The sequence below is a fragment of the Dendropsophus ebraccatus genome, chromosome 4, assembly GCF_027789765.1.
Source record: "Dendropsophus ebraccatus isolate aDenEbr1 chromosome 4, aDenEbr1.pat, whole genome shotgun sequence".
NCBI classification, from domain to species: domain Eukaryota; kingdom Metazoa; phylum Chordata; class Amphibia; order Anura; family Hylidae; genus Dendropsophus; species Dendropsophus ebraccatus.
The window spans coordinates 57,468,665-57,486,713 of record NC_091457.1 but is presented as its reverse complement, the minus strand read 5'-3'; the positions used below and the strand labels follow the sequence as shown (position 1 = coordinate 57,486,713).

Below are 18,049 nucleotides of genomic sequence, written 5' to 3'. Positions count from 1 at the left end.
GCTCTGGGAGGGCACACAGTGCGAAGGGTGGGGGGCTACTGTCAGAGAGGGAGACAGTGATCAGCGGCAGCAGGAGCTGTCACTGTCTCAGTGTCCTCCCTCACTTCAGTGGGCTGGGTTAGAAGCATTGATCCAGCCCATGGAAGAGACGGAGAACACATGATCCTGAAACAGAGGGTGGGGGCAAGGAGCAGGGAGCGGTGTCAGAGTGGACTGAGTTTTGATGGTTCTATGCTTTTGGTGGGGGTGAATGCACCTAAATAACAGCAATATTGTGCAGAATCCATAATATATTGATATTAGAAGGATGGAAAGCTATAGGTGGGCAACATATTAATGCAAAAATAATTTTGGGGGGAATACCCTTTTAAGCAAACACTGACCATCATACCTCCTACATGCTTCACGGTAGTAAAAACCATCCACTCACCTTTGTGGCTTCTCGCAAAGACATAACAGTTAGAACCAAAAATCTTACATAGTACAGAGTTCCCCTGGTCTAAAGTCTATTTCTTGGCACAAGCTGTTCTCTTCTTCTTCTTCTTCTTCTTGTTTTCCAGTAGTGGCTTCTTTACAGCAATTCAACAATAAAGTCCTGACTTACAAAGTCCCCTCTGAACAGTTTACATTGATATTTGTCTGGTACTTGATTTGTGAAGCATTTATGTGAGGTCTTACCTGGTGCTCTGTTTACGGTCCTCATGAGAGTCAGTATCATCATAGCATTTACTGGTTTTCATGACTTCACTTGAGGATTAACTTCAGAGTTCTTACAATTTTCTACTGACTGACCCTTGTGTCTTAAAGTAATAATGGACTGATATTTCTCTTCCCTCGGTTGAGTGATTCTTGCCATAACGTGGAACAATAGTTGAACAGGACTAAACACTGAATGGAACTGTGCACCGTTCCTACCTCTGCACAAACCCGTGGTAGCCTCAAACACATTGTAAAGGCAAGAAATTCCACAAATCAACTCAACAAGACATACATGTTAGCTGAAAACCATTCCAGGTTACTACCTTATAAAGTTGATCGAGAGAATAGCAAGAGTGTGCAAATCTGTGATCAAAGCACAAAGGGATGAGGGATAAAAAAAAAAAATCTTAAAATATAAAAAAAAATTCTGGTTTAACAATTTTATGTCTACTGTCTAATTCTAAATGTGCCTTTTTTATCGTTGTCATGTCTTCAATTTGAATCTACAATGTGGAAAAAATAAACTCTATATGAATAAACTAAGCATGGGATGAAAAGGGGATCTTTAATTTTGACTGGTACAGTATTACAGGCAATAAAATTAAAGCAATGGCCTCAGGAAACTAAACAAAAAATGAAACAAATATTGTCTTTACCTGAAGGGTGCTGTACATCTACCCTACATTACCATAGCCCCAAATTAGTTATACTAACATATTAGCTTAAAAGTTTTTCTGGACAGAGGGAGGCACATGACTGCTGGGGTCAGCAGTTGGCTGCAGCGCCTCATACAGTGGCAGCACTGGATCCGGAGCAAGAGAAGGGGTGAGTATGTTTTTTTTTTTTTTTGTTTTTTTGTCCCTCCTGTTCCTTTCCCATTTATAAAAAAAAAATGCCATTAAACACCTTTGGGTGCCTTCACATGTACGAAATCCGCTGCAAATCCCTTAACTGTCACTTTAAATAGGATTACATATTCGCAGCAGAATTGTCATCAGTATGCAAAAGGCAGCCCCCTTAACCTCCCCGGGGCCCGTTGCATACATTACTGAGTCCGTGCTCCGGCTTGGTTCAAGGCTCCCGGCGTGGGGAGTTAAGGGGGCTGCCTTTTACGTATTCGCAGTGGGATGACAAATTCCTCTGTGAGTATGTAATCCTATTGAAAGTGACAGGGGGGGAATCGCAGCAGCGGATTTCGCTGCAGAATCGCAGCATGAAATCTGCTTTGATTCTGTTACTTGTGAACCCACCCTTTAAGAATTATACAACAAAATTCCCAAATGGCCAAAGCACTACACTACTAAACTGACAAAGCTGTGTCAGTTCAGTAGTGTAATGCTCTGGCTGTTTTAGATCTGCATTTAGAATGTTACTGGTAGGAACGACCGACTGCCCCATGCTGGTCAATGTTTTGAAAAAATATATATGTAATATAACATATTGTGTTCCATTAAACCCACAATTATATAGATTTCAGTAAGTGTTGAATCCCTTAACCTTGTATTTGTAGTGTGAAAAGCTTTTTGAATATGAATGTGACAGGTCCCCCACCTGTTCTGAAGACTGTATGATCAGTCGCTTGTTGAGCTGCCAGTTGAGAATACTGTGTAAATTTAGCATTATGGATGAAATTCTAAGAATATCCTAAATGCAATTCATTCAGCATGTCATCATTTTTTCACTGGAGATGGGAGGAAGGGCAGCAGCTGGAATCACCTAGAAAAGAATTAAGCGATGAAGAAAAGGTTTCTAACCAGCTGATGCTGACGTGAAGCACCACTTGCTATGGAATGATGAATAATTTTCTCTTTTGAAAATGTTTCACTTAACTGGAAATAAACGTTCACATAATACAAAAAAGGAATGTTCTGTTCTATGGGAATGTCATTTTGGGAAGGTATTTGGGGAAGTATTGCAATGATGTACTGCAATGTATTGTATCATGCCTCATGCTAGCAGGCAATAGCCACAGCCACCCCTGTCAGCATGAGGCATCTCCATGGTGACCCCGGGGACCTTCATTCGGAGGACCAGACGGCGCCGCGGGACATCGCGGTCACGTAAGTGACCCACGGCACCGACCGGAAACCCTTAGATGCCGCTGTCATGGTTTGACAGCGGCATTTAACAGGTTAAACTGCCCAGAGTGGAGAATCCTCCGCTCCCGACAGTTACAGGAGGGGGTCAGCTGTCACACTGACCGCTGATCCCCCCCGCTCTGCTGCCGCCGCCGGGCGGCAATTCATTCCGATGCGTACGTTGTTAAAAGGCGTACGCATCGGAATAAAGCCCATTAGTGGCCGCCGTGAAAAGGCAGCATGGCGGTCACTAAGGGGTTAACTACTAAGCAACCATGCTGTCCACTTTATCTGAGTGGAATTGATTTTAGGCTATGTTCCCACAGTATTTCTGCTACGTATTATGGTCAGTATTTTGCAATCAAAACCAGGAGTGGATTGAAAACACAGGCTATGTTCGCACACTGTTGAAATTGAGTGGATGGCCAATATTTAATAGCAAATAATTTACGGTTATTTTAAAACAATGGCCGTTATTTGCCAATAAATGACGGCCATTCACTCAATTTCAACAGTTTGCGAACATAGCCTTTCTGTGTTTTCAATGCACTCCTGGTTTTGGTTGCAAAATTTTGACCAAAATACTGAGCAAAAATACTGCATGTTATCATAGCCTTAGGGTACAAACCCACTTGACGTATTTGCTGTGTGAATCAGTCTTAAAAATAAGCAGGCAAAACGCAGGTTGGCTTTATACAATTGTTCTGAAGTGTTTTTGAAGCGTGAAGCTTGTTGTTAGCAAAGCATCAGTTGTTAACAACCTGTGCGAAAAACGCATGTAGCTTCACTCTTCAAAAATACGCAATTGCGTATTTTAACGCAGAACAATTGTATAAAGCCAACCTGCGTTTTGCCTGCTTATTTTTAAGACTGATTCACGCAGCAAATACGTCAAGTGGGTTTGTACCCTTAAAGACAATAAATACACTTGGTTGTTATTAAATATTTTGCATTGTTTTCCAAGTAGAGCAACTTGCTCATTGATGGTCATAGTTATTTCCTTCAGACAGACTCTTTGATGTTTTGTCTCCAGGCCCTCCCCCCCTCTCCTGAACAATCATTTATACAGAATTTTAATCAATTCTGCATAATTTGATTAAACTTTATTAGTATTCTGCTTAAGAAGACCTGTCAGTAGCCACACAGGGGTAAATGTAAGCAGATGGCCAATATATAAGCCTTTTTGTAAAGGGCCTGGAGGGCATTCCCTAGCAATGCAAGAGCCCACGGTTAGGCAGGCCAACCCTTTTTGGTTGACAGCCAGTGTATAATAAGAGATTGGGTGGATAACCCTGGGCTCTTACCTTCCTTGGGGACACCCCCTGGGCTTTTGAGGCTTATTTACATACTTAAAAAGAAGGGTTATATCTCAGCACTTAAAAGGACTATGGAGATAAAAGAAAATACCTGATATAGAGACCTGTTTAACTATAGGACTATTTTTCCCCTATTTGATGGAGACAGGTTCACAGGTGAACATTCATGAGAAGAGAGAGGGGGGCTGTAGACAATCAGGGAACCCATCTGGTAGATTTCAGTGTGAACAGCATTGATCAAGCTGCTTGTCTACTGGCATTCCAAACAGTTGGGTGTGTTGGAGTCCAGCATGCCCGATCCTTCATTCTCCCCAAACCATTTCATCTCTGAAATCTGCTGGTTCAGTCACTGGTCCAGATTCATCAATATATTTGATTTTTATCTCAGGCAGCAACCAATCACAGTCTGTTTTATGAAAGAAAGATGAGCCTTGATTGGTTGCTATCTGAGACAGAAATGTAGAGTTTTCATGCTAATGTCTGTCTGTCTACTATATGTATCGTGTAAGTAGCAGAACAATCTCCAAATGCAGACCAAAAGACCACAAAAAGAACAATGAAGAACTGGTAAAGCAGAAGCACACAAGTATCTAGGGGTAGGTTCACACTGCATGTTTGCAGTCTGTTCAACGGATCCATTTTTAAATAATTATTAATAATAATAATAATTTAGTTTTAACGTACAGAAAAATGTGGGCAACCATACTTAAAAAAAAAAAAAAAACATCCGTTTCGATCCGGTTTTAGAATGCAAGTCAGTGGGAAAACTGATCCAACCGGATGCCGCACAATTGCATGCGTTTTTTTCCCCTCATAGAATGGATACATTAATTAAACCGCAAAAACCCACTGTGAGCTTTTTATTAAAAGACTGATACATATGACGCTCTAAGCCTAAAACTATACAAATGCAATGTGAATAGTAAAATAAGTGGCAGACCACCAAGAGAAGTGCCAAATGAAATAAGAAATCAATATAGGATTATTTCAGGATCCAGTAAGTATTATGTGGTTTCCATATCAAATCAACTCATCAACTCATTTGGGAAGACAATGAGGTATAGCCTAGCATCCTTAACGGCAGGCATGGGGAACCTTTTTTCTTTCAAGGGTCATTTTGGATATTTATAAAATCATTTACTGGTCATACATGAATAGTTAATGTACCTTTCAGACAGCCTCACATGGATTACAACCGCTACCTTACCATGAAATTGAATGCAGAATGGTGGGGGCTGTGATCCATGTGAGTCCTAAAGCTACATAGATTGAATTAATGTACCTTTTGGATAGCCTTAAATGGATTACAGCCTTCACAATACAACAACATTTTATGCAGCATGGGGGGGGGGGGTTGTAACTTAGATCTACACCACTCTTCCTTGTCTCCATCATGCTGTTGGCAGGTCAAAATTTTTGTTCAACGTGACAGGTTCCCTTCAACACGTTTATACAGGCAGAAAGCCAGTTTGCAGCCAGTAAGGGACTACTAAGTATAGAACCTGGTATACAGAATGGAGAGCTTTATGCAACAGATCCAATGCCAGAAGGGAACGCTTAGAGAACCTTCCCTTTAAGTGTGATAACAACCCCCCTTCCCCCCACACTAGTAGAGTTGGACAACTGAGAAGTGTGTACAACCTAATGAGATCACATATATTACCATACATTACAGAAGAATTCCCTTGCCAGAGCAGTTTCCCATTTATTCACATAGCCAGTTTAGGGAATTATGCTGTGGAAGAGCAATACAGTATTAGTATAATCTGGTATACTGTACTTTCCTACCTACAATTTCCACAGACTTCTCTTGCCTTCAGCGTATCATACAGGTGATGATATTGGGAGTTCAGCAAGAATTTACCCTGTAGGTATATATAGAGATTCTTTTGCGGACCAGGTCACTGGCTTGGATAAGGATGCAGTTTTCTCTGAGGAAATCAATAGGGAATGAGATGATTCATTTATCAGGAAAAGTGTTCCTGCCATGTCGTGACTATTGTCTCCGCATATGTGGAAGATTTACAGAGCTTGTTCTTGTACAAAATGAAAATAAAGAACACGACAAGACGCCATCAATTATAAAATGCTTGAATTCCTGCAGCACGATCGTTCATTAAGCTCTAAACGTAAATCAGAAGAATTGCTGACTGAACAGTAAATAAGTATCAGGCAATCAGGGCCGCACTGAGTCAGCAGCCGCGCTCCAGCCCCGCAGGGATTCACACGATTCTTCTCTAATCTACACTGATGGATTCTTCATAGATTCACAAAAAAGTGGTGTGCCCATAGTGCCACAGAACGACAAAAAAAGACTTATTTAGGTCATATGACCGATACTTACAGATAGGAAGCTAAAGGGTCTTTTACATTGCCATTAACCGAATGCACATCGCAGGAACAGTGATCAGCCAAGGAAACAGAAAATGTTAGCTTGTCGGCATTTATGCAATCTACTTCAGGCACATGAACCCATCTAAAGGGGCCCCAAAATTTAAGGAGCACTGTGGTGGCATCTCATATTTGCAGATATGATATAGCAGTTTCTTTGGCTCATTTTACGAAAAACAAGTTTCGTCTGCAAACGAGCACTGATCAGCGAGATCAGCACTTGTTTGCAGTGTGTTTGCACATCACAATCGAGCGGCTGTGCAAACAAACGATCACTGCATTTATTGTTATCACTGAATTTATTGTTACCGGCCACACACTCCTCTTTTCACATAGAAATGTGTGGCCAATAACGTTAAATTTTACTACAAAAAGATATGATCAACCAACAAACGTGTGTTCTCCCACTTATTGGCTGATGGTTGTACTTTTATACAGGTCGATAATCAGGCGAATGAGCGTTTATAAGAAGGTGTAAAATGGCCTTTTCTAGTTCACAAAAAAAAAAAAAAAGATCTTTCAAATCAACTGGTGTTAGAAATTTGTAATTTACTTCCATACTTATCAGCTGCTGTATTTCCTGCAGTAAGTGGTATTATTTTCAGTCTGGAGAGCGGTAAAGGTTTTCTATAGGGATTTGCTACTGCTCTGGACTGCTCTGACATGGACAGAGATGGCAGCAGAGAGCACTGTGTCAGACTGGAGAGAATACACCACTTCCTGCAAGACATACAGCAGCTGATAAGTACTGGAAAACTTGAGCTTTTTTAATAGAAGTAAATTAAAAATCTGTGGCTCATTCTGGCTGATTCGAAAGAAAAGAAACGTTGGTGACCTACCTCTTTAAGTCTGTAAAACGAACAGGGAGAAATCGTTCATTATAGAATGTAAAGATATGAATTTTGTCATTGTGTAATCTTCAAGTTTCCTTGTAACTATAATTTTTCAGACTGAAAAGCCAAGGTTCTAGCCAGGTATTAAAAACCTTGCTTATATTGCATCTATTGAGCTAAAAGAGCCAACCTTTTTATCCATGAAATCTAGTAAGCCAAAGGCGACCCATAATAGATTCATTTATAATAATCTGTGCCCTGACCTTTCTTACTAGATTAAACACAGCTTTGTGTATTCAATTAAACGGAACAGGGCCGTCCATTGTTAATTAGCCTCTGCGGGGTGCCCAGTCTTCAAGGAGATTCCCAAATGAGAGGCCTAAATTATTTATGATGAACAAGAGACAGCGTGTGTTTCCTCTGCCACTGAGGAGGGCGTTTCGATTGCTCCCTTTAATGACACTCATTCATTTCTTTTACTGTCCAAAATGGCTCGAAGGATGATCCAACTTTTCCTATCACAGCTGAAAACAGGTAGGAGTTTTATATGAGATCCATGGATGGAGAGAATGTTTTTTTGTTTTTTTTTTATACAACTTTTTAATCAGATATTGGGAAGGTATTCCAGACAAAGTCCATGTATATGTCGGCCATAGTTACCTTGTACTGTTAGTTTTTAGTAGTCAAATAAGTTTTCTTTACCAGCGTGGTTGTAAGGATTATGTAGTGCTTAATGGAATAGCAGTGAGTTGCGTTGATCTGCTTGAAGTAACTTTTTACAAGCCCAAGTTTAAGTTGTGCTTTCAATGTAAGGGATTTTTATTAAAAGCTTCATAGGTGATGGTAAAGCTGGAGGTCCAGTCCTGTCCTCTGTACCCTGTCTTTACGGTGAAAGATGGAGAAGGCATATGGAGGCAGAAATACTGCAGAATATTGATTTCCATTAGAGAAGACAACATACCTTTACACATACTGCGTAACTGATGGAAGCATTAAACTAGAGTTACTCAGATTTATTACGTATTATGTAAAGACACATATGGGACATCACTGGGTAGCTAGAACAGTTTAGTTTCTTCATGGATGCAATACTGTGTTAAACCAGACAAGATGGGCATAGATGTGAAGGAATGTTTGCCCCTAAATCAGTGATGATCAGAGTTTCTGGTATCTCATTCCTGGTTTTCTCACCGAGGAATCTACAACGAAGTTATAAGAACTATCTGAACACAAGACAAAGGACTCTCCAGCTCCTTAAAAGGACTTGTTTCTTTATGTAATCATGTAGTAAAATCCAACACGTTTCGCACCAGCTGGCCCTTAGTCATGGTTCTGCACAGTGCCAATATTTGATTTCTTTTTGTGCCCCATAAGGGCATTTATTTGAGCTGCTAAATGGCACATGGTAGCATATATATATATATATATATATATATATATATATATATATATATATATATGTGTGTATGTATGTTCGACATTCCAAACAGAGGCTAAATGCTGGTACATCTGCCAATGGCGTGCACATAGTACCAGCATTTATCCTGCATTTATCATATGCATAATACATGGAAACAGTGTCAATATTTTGTACTTAACGAGACATACAGTGCGGTATCATACAATAAATCTCATTCTTGCAAATGTTACAACTCAACAACTGGATTGACTTGAGTTAATGTTGTCGACAACAGCTGTTTTTTCCTTGTCTCTAAATTAGTTGTATTCAAAGAAACAGAGAAATGGATGGTGGTTAGTCTACAGCCTAATTTAGACACAAATTTTTATAATGTTAAATGAAAAAAATGTTTTAGTTAAACTTGGGATTGTTTATGGCATGTGGTTGGGAGAATAGTCCAAACAGCACCCACCCATGGATCAACTCAAACATTTTCCTGCAAAAAACAAACCAAAACAAAACTGTACCTTCCTCCATTTTTTCTCTATCACAAACCATGCACTATATGAGTTTAGAAGAATGGGTCCTTCCCATTAATGCTTGTCTTTTTGGTGAGTATTCTCTATGCTTTAATTAGATTTGCATTTCTATATCCCTAGCAGAGATCAGGATGTTATAGGAAGGGATGCTAAGAGAAAAAAAAAAATGGGCACCTTTTCCCTTACTCCTTACAATAATTCACTTTCTTTAACTAATTGGTCATTGATTTTATGTAAATCAGTAATACGTTCTTGTCTAAATGAAATAATTTCATGGGACTTGGATTTTTTGTTTTTTACCTACACTGCACTAAATAAAACTTTTGTTTGTACTTTATTTTTAGGTTTTCTGTTTAGATGTCACAAGTAAATGACCCCCTCTGCACATGTTCCTAACCAATCGTTCTTTTCCAGATGATGGGAAGTTGTCCCTAGAGGAGTTCCAGGCCTTTTTCTCAGATGGGACCCTCAACGAGGAGGAACTTGAAAAGCTGTTTCACACCATCGACTCTGACAACACCAAGTAAGAATGTGATGCTTTTCCTTCTGCTTAATAGAGCATATCAGAAGTGTTCTCACCCCATGCCTGCTAGTCTTACTGCGTATTTGTTTAGTAACATTCAGGCTACAGTTAGATATAGTTAGCACGTAATGGAAATATTAAGCATTTTTTAATTTTTTTTTTAGTGTGTGTGTGTGAACATGGCCTGACACACAAAATCTAAACCATTTCTTGCATTCTGCATTTACACATGGAGTTATTTGAGCCAAATATAGCAGTGCATGCAAAAGACCAGAGAAGAACAAGTCCTTTTATTCTTTCCCTTTCCTTAATATTTATATGTAAAGGCAGACAAATGTTTACCGACTTAAGAATTAAAAAAAAAATTTGCTTTATTTTGACTATATTTTTAGTTGAGTTTTGAGATACAGCAAAAGTTAAAGCCCCAAAAATAGCTGTTTGTAAAGCACATATTTTGACATGCAAAGAACGTAAAAGAAATCCGCTGCAATTTTACAGTCATACCAATGATGGTTGTAACGCTAAACTGAAGAAACAAAGAGCAGTTTCCTGACTAAACTGAATTTATCGGTCTAAATACTTATGTTTTACATTTCACAACTGCATTTTTTTCCTCAATTTCATTGGGAAGACTAGGTGAACATAGCCGTAAGTGTTGATTTTTACCCTTAACTTTGTTGAGTGACAGAGGTAAGAGCTTGAGGTCTGAGTTGAGTACTTTGATCAATCAGATGTCTCCCCCCTACTGAATCCCCTCTCAATAGATGGGCCTCACACACAGTTTGAGGTGGAAATTGCAGCTACATCCCACTGTTCCCCTTCCCCTTTTCTCTCCCTTTGTGTCCTCATTCAGTTTCTGTATTGCTTTGTGGTGACTGACTTGGCTTTTGAGCATTCAGAAAGAACTTGCGCTATATATAGGGAAATCACAATTTATGATATAAGCCATAATGCTATCCAAAAATAAATGTATAAAAATGTTGTGCCACGCTACTTAGTAATAAAAAAACAGTTGTTGGGATATGCCGATAAGAACAATTTCCACACCTCTATTCCATAAGCATAGTCCTAAATATGCCACTCACCAAGTCCATTTGAGTGGTTGAGCTTTGATTCGAAGCTCAAACACTCAAACGGACTGAGTGGCATATTAAGGACTATGCTTATGGAATAGAGGTGTGGAAATTGTTCTTATCGGCATATCCCAACAACAGTTTTTTTATTACTTAGTAGCATGGCACAACATTTTTATACATTTATATTGAACCTTTTTGAGTAGTAGCAGTAACCACTAGTTGTAGCATGCAGCTTCACGGATACTATTGTATCCTGTTATCAGGAGCGCAGATGTTTTACTTTAATATAGCTATCCAAAAAATACTACATTGATGTTTCTGTTACAGGTTTCATCAGATTGATGGCAAAATAGCTCTATGTACTGCCCTATTCTTCATATTAAAAGTGAAAAAACATTGATGGAAGGCCTAGTGGAAGGACCAAATGCAAATGTGAAACTAGCCAAACCTTTTTCTGCATTTATCTTTTGTTAAAGGGGAACTATCAGCAGGTTACTCAAATCTAACCTGCTCGTAGCCGCCTATAGCACCCGGGAGGCTGAGGAGAAAGGTATGTGTCTTACCTTCCCCCTTGGCGCCGGTTCCACACTGTTAGGCTATGTTCCCACTATGTAAGAGACCGGACAGTCTCTGCAAAGATCATTCTGGTTGGTACCTAACTACCGGCCGGATGATCTTTCCGGCCGCAGTGTTCTGATGCGGGCGCATCAGCGTGCGCCCGTATCAGAACTCTCATAGCACACAATGAAACTTGTGACCAGAGCCGCTCGCTTCATTTTGTGAACTGACAGGTCTTTTTGCGGCCGCAATTCACTGAATTGCGGCCGCAGAAAACTGACATGTCAATTCTTTGCAGCGCCGTATGGGATCCCGGCCGGAGCGTATACTATGTGTATACGCTCCGGCTGGGATCCCATAGCAGTAAAGGCAGTGTTCCACACTGTACAAAGTACGGCCGTACTTTTAAGTAGTAATAAAGAAAGAGGTGGGCACCACAAAAATAATTGACAGTCCAGAAATGTTGGGTGCAACCTACTACCCTATGAAACTATAAAACATGTACAAAAAGAAGGGAAAGAGGAACATATGGTAAAAAAAAGTAGGGCGCACACCTGTGATTGCAAAATATAAAATAGCTTTATTATTGCCGGCTACAAACTGTATTAAAAGCTTTAAAAACCAAAAACGGCATCCTCCTAAAATGCAGGAGGTTGCTCACTGCTACACTTAGAAGCTCAATAAGCTAAGGAGGGACTATAACGATGTATACAGAAATGCATGCAAGTCAAAATGCAAATAACAGCATGATAATATATATATATATGGTCAATACCACCTGAAAATTGAAGAGTCCCTGTGTGGCAGAGAAACAGTTACCCCACGCGTATCGCCGCTACCCGGCGGCTTCGTCAGGAGTGGGTACATAGTGTAAATGAGCCGGTATATATACCTGATCTGGTGAATGTCCCATGGCATGATTGACAGTCCGCCCGGGAATTAGCGTGCGGACTGCGGCTGCGCAAGAGGCGGGCAAAAAGTCATAACATGTCCATGTCATAAGTCACATGATATCGTCGTACGTACGCTGGCATGTGACTTGCCGTGATGACGCAAGCAAATAAAAAGAATGTTAATGCGGCTGCGTACATAACTCACCGCCCGTCTATGCCAGAGCGTAAAGAGGGTGGACCTGGCGCCATCAATAACAATGGATATGCGTGCCTGGAACGCACGCAATCCAATGGCAGTCACATGATAATATTAGAAGAGACTAGTCAGCTGGTATACAAAAACAAAAAGTAAAATCACATTACTTTTAAGTAGTGTGAACATAGCCTTAGTCTGCATAATCTTTGGCTGGGAGCACTGTTAGGAGTACTGACCCGCCCCCACATGATAATCAATAGAGCGGGGCAGTGCTCCTAGCCAAAGATTATGCAGACTGACAGTGCGGAACCAGCGCCGAGGAGGAGGGTAAGACACATACCTTCCTCCTCAGCGTCCCTGCCGCTATAGGGGGCTATAGGCAGGTTAGATTTGTCTAACCTACTGATAGTTCCCCTTTTATTATTCTGTGATATGGCGAGCCACCATGTTTCAAACATTAATACTTGTCCCTCATGTATGGGACCTTTACTGTATACCTTATATGGAACTATTAAGTTGTCTTTTCTTTCAGATTCTGTGTAAGTCTAATTGAAGAAAAATGGGGGCATCATGAATAAAAAATAAAAATAAAAAAACTCTTTTTAAATCTTTCTAAAAATATCCCCTTGATTTATTGTTCCAACCATAATTAAACAAAAGGGATCTGAGCTGTGCGGATTCCCCCCTCTCCCTCATTGAATTCTGCATAATTTCTCTAATCATTTCTGATTAAACATTTATTTCTGGTTTAAAGGCAAAGCGCCATGATTAACTTTTTCATGTCCCTAGATGAGCTTTGCATCTGCCTTTCTTGGAGCAGAGGAGTTGATACCTCAGTGATTGTCAGATCTTTGCCATTATGAAGCCGAGTATGTGGCTTTCATCATTCTGCATTGTAACGGTGTGTCCATGAACTTAGCATTAGCATCTGACTGCGCTTATTCTCTCTTTGCAGCTTAAGGTCATTATTATAATTGCTTTCTATTCTTTACTTCAGCATTCTGTGAAAGATATTGCCATGGTAGTGTCAGATATTAGGTGCTGAAAAGGTGCAATAATTATACAGATATTGCTTCATATGGTCCAGCTCTTCATTCTCCTAGTTTAGTTTTTTTTTGGTGTTAGTCACTTAATACCAAACATAAATACGTCTTAAACCCTTCCGATGTCTTAGTATTATGGGTGTGTGTCTATGTGTGTGTGTGTGTCTTGTTCCCTGGTCTATCAGCCAGAGAAGGACGAGCGCAAGAACAACCATAAGTAACGATCATCGTCCTCTTTAATAGGTTGAATGATTTAAGATCCTTTGTCAAGGTGATCGTTTGAGATCGTTTATTGTTAATCGCTGAAAAATCGTCCCATGTAATATCACCCTAACATCACCACCTCGAGATCTCCTATGGATTAGACCATTTTTTTCTCTAGCTCTGCCATGTCCTGTACCACTGGTAAGACTATACTTTCCTGAGCTCTACCAGGTGCTGCACTATTTATGCCCTAGCGAGGATACTGTATATGCAAGACTACTCATTCATCAGCCAGCCTTCCTTTCCTGGTCCTACTTTGTGTAAGATCTTCTCTTTCCATTTTGCCTTTTGCCTCTTTTGCCTTCTGTGATGGATGTTGCTTAAGGCTTCTCGTACATGCGGTGGTAATAGGTAGCCCCTAGTGCTTCAGTTAGCCAGATAATCGTGACCAGCACCTGCACTTCATGCTGATTTAAGCTGTAACTCCTGGAGCCGGCCGCAATAAGTAACGTGTGCAGCAGCCACAAGCTATTACCGCTGTGTGTAAGAACAGCCTAGGGCTTCTTTTAGACAGACAGACAGCTGTCATATATGAGCACTGGTCATATTGACCAACACTCATTAGACCACCTTCCAACATTGCTTTTACTGCGTGTGGCCAAAACCACTCCCCCATGTGGTCACTAACAGCCCGGAATGATTGGCAACATCACATGGCTATTGCGGACATGTTTTTGGCCACATGCTGTGACTGTAATGTGCGCAGCCTTAAAATTTTAATTTTCTAAATATAAAGCTAGTAGTGGATTTAAAGTTAATAGAAATGTAAGGCCACACAAAGGATCTCATTGGATTGTTAATTCGCCCTATTGCCTCTGTTTACGTAGGGTACTGCAGACAGTGATTTTTAGGGTTATATGATACCAGCAGTCAGCTGGGAATGGCTGAGGATTGAGTGTTTGCCCATTCGCCAGCTGATCACAGGGTCTTTTACATAGGGCAGTAGTCAGCCTTTTCCTCCAATAATCACCTTATGTAAAAAGCTCTTAACCCACTGCAATAAGGATTAAAATAAACTGGTTTTTTTTTTTAAGTATTCTAGGCCCGTCGTTGGCAAGAGAATTGTAAGTGATAGCTATATAGAAGTTTATGTTTCAAATTTTAATGGTATAAATATTTAATAAATGGTCATTATTTATTTTTTATTTTCCTTATTATTTTTATTTAGAAACAGTCCAGAAATCTCGCAGGTTCCCCAATGAGTCTCACAATGGTCTGTCATGTCCTGTTTTCTATATATCTCTTGTCAGTGGTCTTATTATTATTATCACAGATGGGATTGCAGTTCGAGGTTAGAGCTGAGCAAACTTTGAGCATGCCCAGGTCCATCCAAACCCGAGTGTGCAGCACTTGACTAGCGGTAAATACTGAAGTGCAGCCTAGGGAGTCCTGGAGAACATGGATGTAGCCTATGGCTATATTCATGGTTTCCAGGCAGTCTTAGGGCTGCATTCAGCTTCTTAAGCCACCCATAATCAAATGCAGAACGTTCAGATTCGAGCATTTAGATCCTGAGCATGCTTGAGGTTGGCTCATTTCTAGTCATTAACATTGTTTTGTAGTGTAAATTTTTGGTGTCCGGTATCTGGCATGCATCATAGTGTAATTTTTTTCCTGTTCTAATGGCTATGTGGAACAATGGAAAGCGATGATGTAAATAAGGCCTAAAGTTATAATCTCATCAAAGCTGACCCTCAACCATTGAGTGTGTAATCCCATCAGGACACAAACTGGTGTTTTGATGTTGTATCTGGGACAATCTGTGGCAGTTGTAGGATAACTATTTGCCTTTAGCTCCAGCTATTAAAAGCCCTTGCACAAGCAATCCGGAGGTCTTCTGTGACCAAATGTTTTCAGTCCTTTATTTTGGAAAGAAATTTCTACATTCCCTTTTTAAAATGCCCTAATGTCACCATAAGGCAAGGTTCACACATCGTATAACAGCAGCCGTTCTGTGACCCAGCCTTGTCACAGAATGGCCAGTGTTAGTGAAGATCATCCTGGCATGTACTGCAGTATCGGCCAGATGATCTTCATTTCTGTTGAATTCAGATGCGGGCGCATCTGTGTGCGTCCACATCCCAATTTACATTGTACACAATGCCGGAGCCACACTCTTCATTGTGTGAACTGACATGTCTGTGCGGCCGCTATCCAATGAATAGCGGATGCACAAAACTGACACGTCAGTTTTTGCTGCAGCCGCAAGGGATCTCGGCCAGAGCGGATTCTAAGTGTATACGCTCCGTCCGGTATTCACTCAGAGTGCAGTGCAACAACAGCTGTGAGTAATACAAAACATACATTGTGTGAACATATCATAACAGTTTAAGCAACTACAGATACTTACAGTCAGGGCTTCTCCATACCCTGATCATGCGGCTGTTCTCTCCTCCGCCTTGCTCTGGTTCGAATGTGTGTTAGCCATCAGGCCACACCAATGAATAACGCTATTCAAACATCCTATAACCTTAGATGAATTGATAAATTGACACACAAGGGGGCATAAGGGAGGCAGCTTTTCTATTGCAAATGCACCAGAATTGTGGTGTAATTTGTTTTAATAAACTGTCTTACACACACATATATATATATATTTATTTATTTATGTCATGTGTTTAGACACTTCTTGCTTGTTTCTCTATCATGTCCAAAACAATGGGAATGAGCTTGGTGAAAGGGGCTTGATGTCAGTAAGCAAAAGACCTGTTGGTGCACTAGTGGTCTGCCCAGTACCCCCAGTGCACTGATATCTCCTCACCAGGTGACACATATTATCTGTATTGACTTAGTCCTGCCTTCTGTATCATGTCTGGCCTGACTTTGTTCGGGATCTCACACTGCCTATAAGCTTTGTCACCGGGGAAGAGATATTGGTGTACCAAGGTTGCTGGGCTGGCCCCAAGTGCACAAACAGATCTCATTTACATAGAACATGGCAAAATCTGAGGAACCAGGCAGTGGATTAAAGCGAGACTGTACCCACAATCTGACCCCCCCCCCTTCCCCAAACCACTTGTACCTTCGGATAGCTGCTTTTAATCCAAGATCTGTCCTGGGGTCCGTTCGGCAGGTGATGCATTTATGGTCCTAAAAAACAACTTTTAAACTTGCAGCCCTGTGCCAAATGGGAGTATCTGTGCCCTAACTTTGCACCACCCCTCTGTCCCTCCTCCCCACCCTCTTCATCTTTAGGAATGCCACTGAAACATTTTCTCCATGCTGAACATTGCACAGGTCCTTAACGATCCAGTCCATGTGCCGGGCTGCCCAAGTGGGGAATAGTAGGCAATCTGCCTGCAGCATTCCTAATGATGAAGAGGTTGGGGAGGAGGGACGGGAGGGGTGGTGCAAAGTTAGGGCACAGATACTCCCATTTGGCACAGGGCTTTAAGTTTAAAAGTATTTTTTTTTAAGGACAATTACTGCATCACCTGCCAAACAGATTGCAGGACAGATCTTGGATTAAAAGCAGCTATACGAAGGTACAAGCGGTTTGGTGTGTGGGGGGGTCAGATTGTGGGTACAGAGTCGCTTTAAAAAAGGAGTGCACAATTGGAATCTGTGCGCTGGCATGGCATGCATTAGGTCATGAAAAACTTATAAAAAAAAACTTATGAAAAAATATATAGGTTTAAGTGGTATATTTGCTTTAAATGAGCACTGTCAATAACAAATCTTGACGTCAAAAATGTTGATCAGTCGGAGTTTCACTGTTGAGGAGAGCAAGCCAGGAGACCTGTAGCGCATTTCACTTCTGGGCTTCCATTATAAGGGTAAATTCCGTGGCGAAACTCATGTCAATTCTTTGCGCAGGGAGCGGAGGTGCGCGAGCCCTCTCGTAGACAGGCTATGGCACACTGAGGCAGGTGGGATTCCTCCCCATTTGCTTAGTGTAAACATACCCTAAGGGTCCTATTCCATGGGCCAAGCAGGGTCCGATCAACTATGTAAACGAGCGCTGATCTGCTAGATCGGCGCTCGTTTACTGGGCCTATTCCACGGCCTGACAATCGTTAGCGAGGGTTGCAGGGACATCGTTACCCATGTCCTTGCAGCCCTTGCAGCATACATTACCTAGCAGGGTTTCTCCTCCGCTCTGTCTTCCTCCCAGGGTCCGCAGCATTAACTCCGGAGCGGCCTGACTGAGCTTTCAGACCACTCAGCCAATCACTGACCACGGCGGTCCCGGCCAGTGATTGGCTGAGCGGTCTGACAGCTCAGTCAGGCCGCACCAAAGC

The 18,049-nt window shown here is 41.1% G+C and overlaps 1 protein-coding gene across 1 annotated transcript in view; it reads left to right on the top strand.

The window, feature by feature from the left end:
- NECAB2 (N-terminal EF-hand calcium binding protein 2) overlaps nucleotides 1-18,049 on the top strand; it is a 143,937-nt gene that overhangs the window by 55,396 nt on the left and 70,492 nt on the right. Inside the window, exon 3 of the mRNA XM_069968421.1 lies at nucleotides 9,670-9,778. Within this exon, the coding sequence (XP_069824522.1) occupies nucleotides 9,670-9,778 (109 nt within the window). The remainder of the gene's footprint in view (nucleotides 1-9,669; nucleotides 9,779-18,049) is intronic.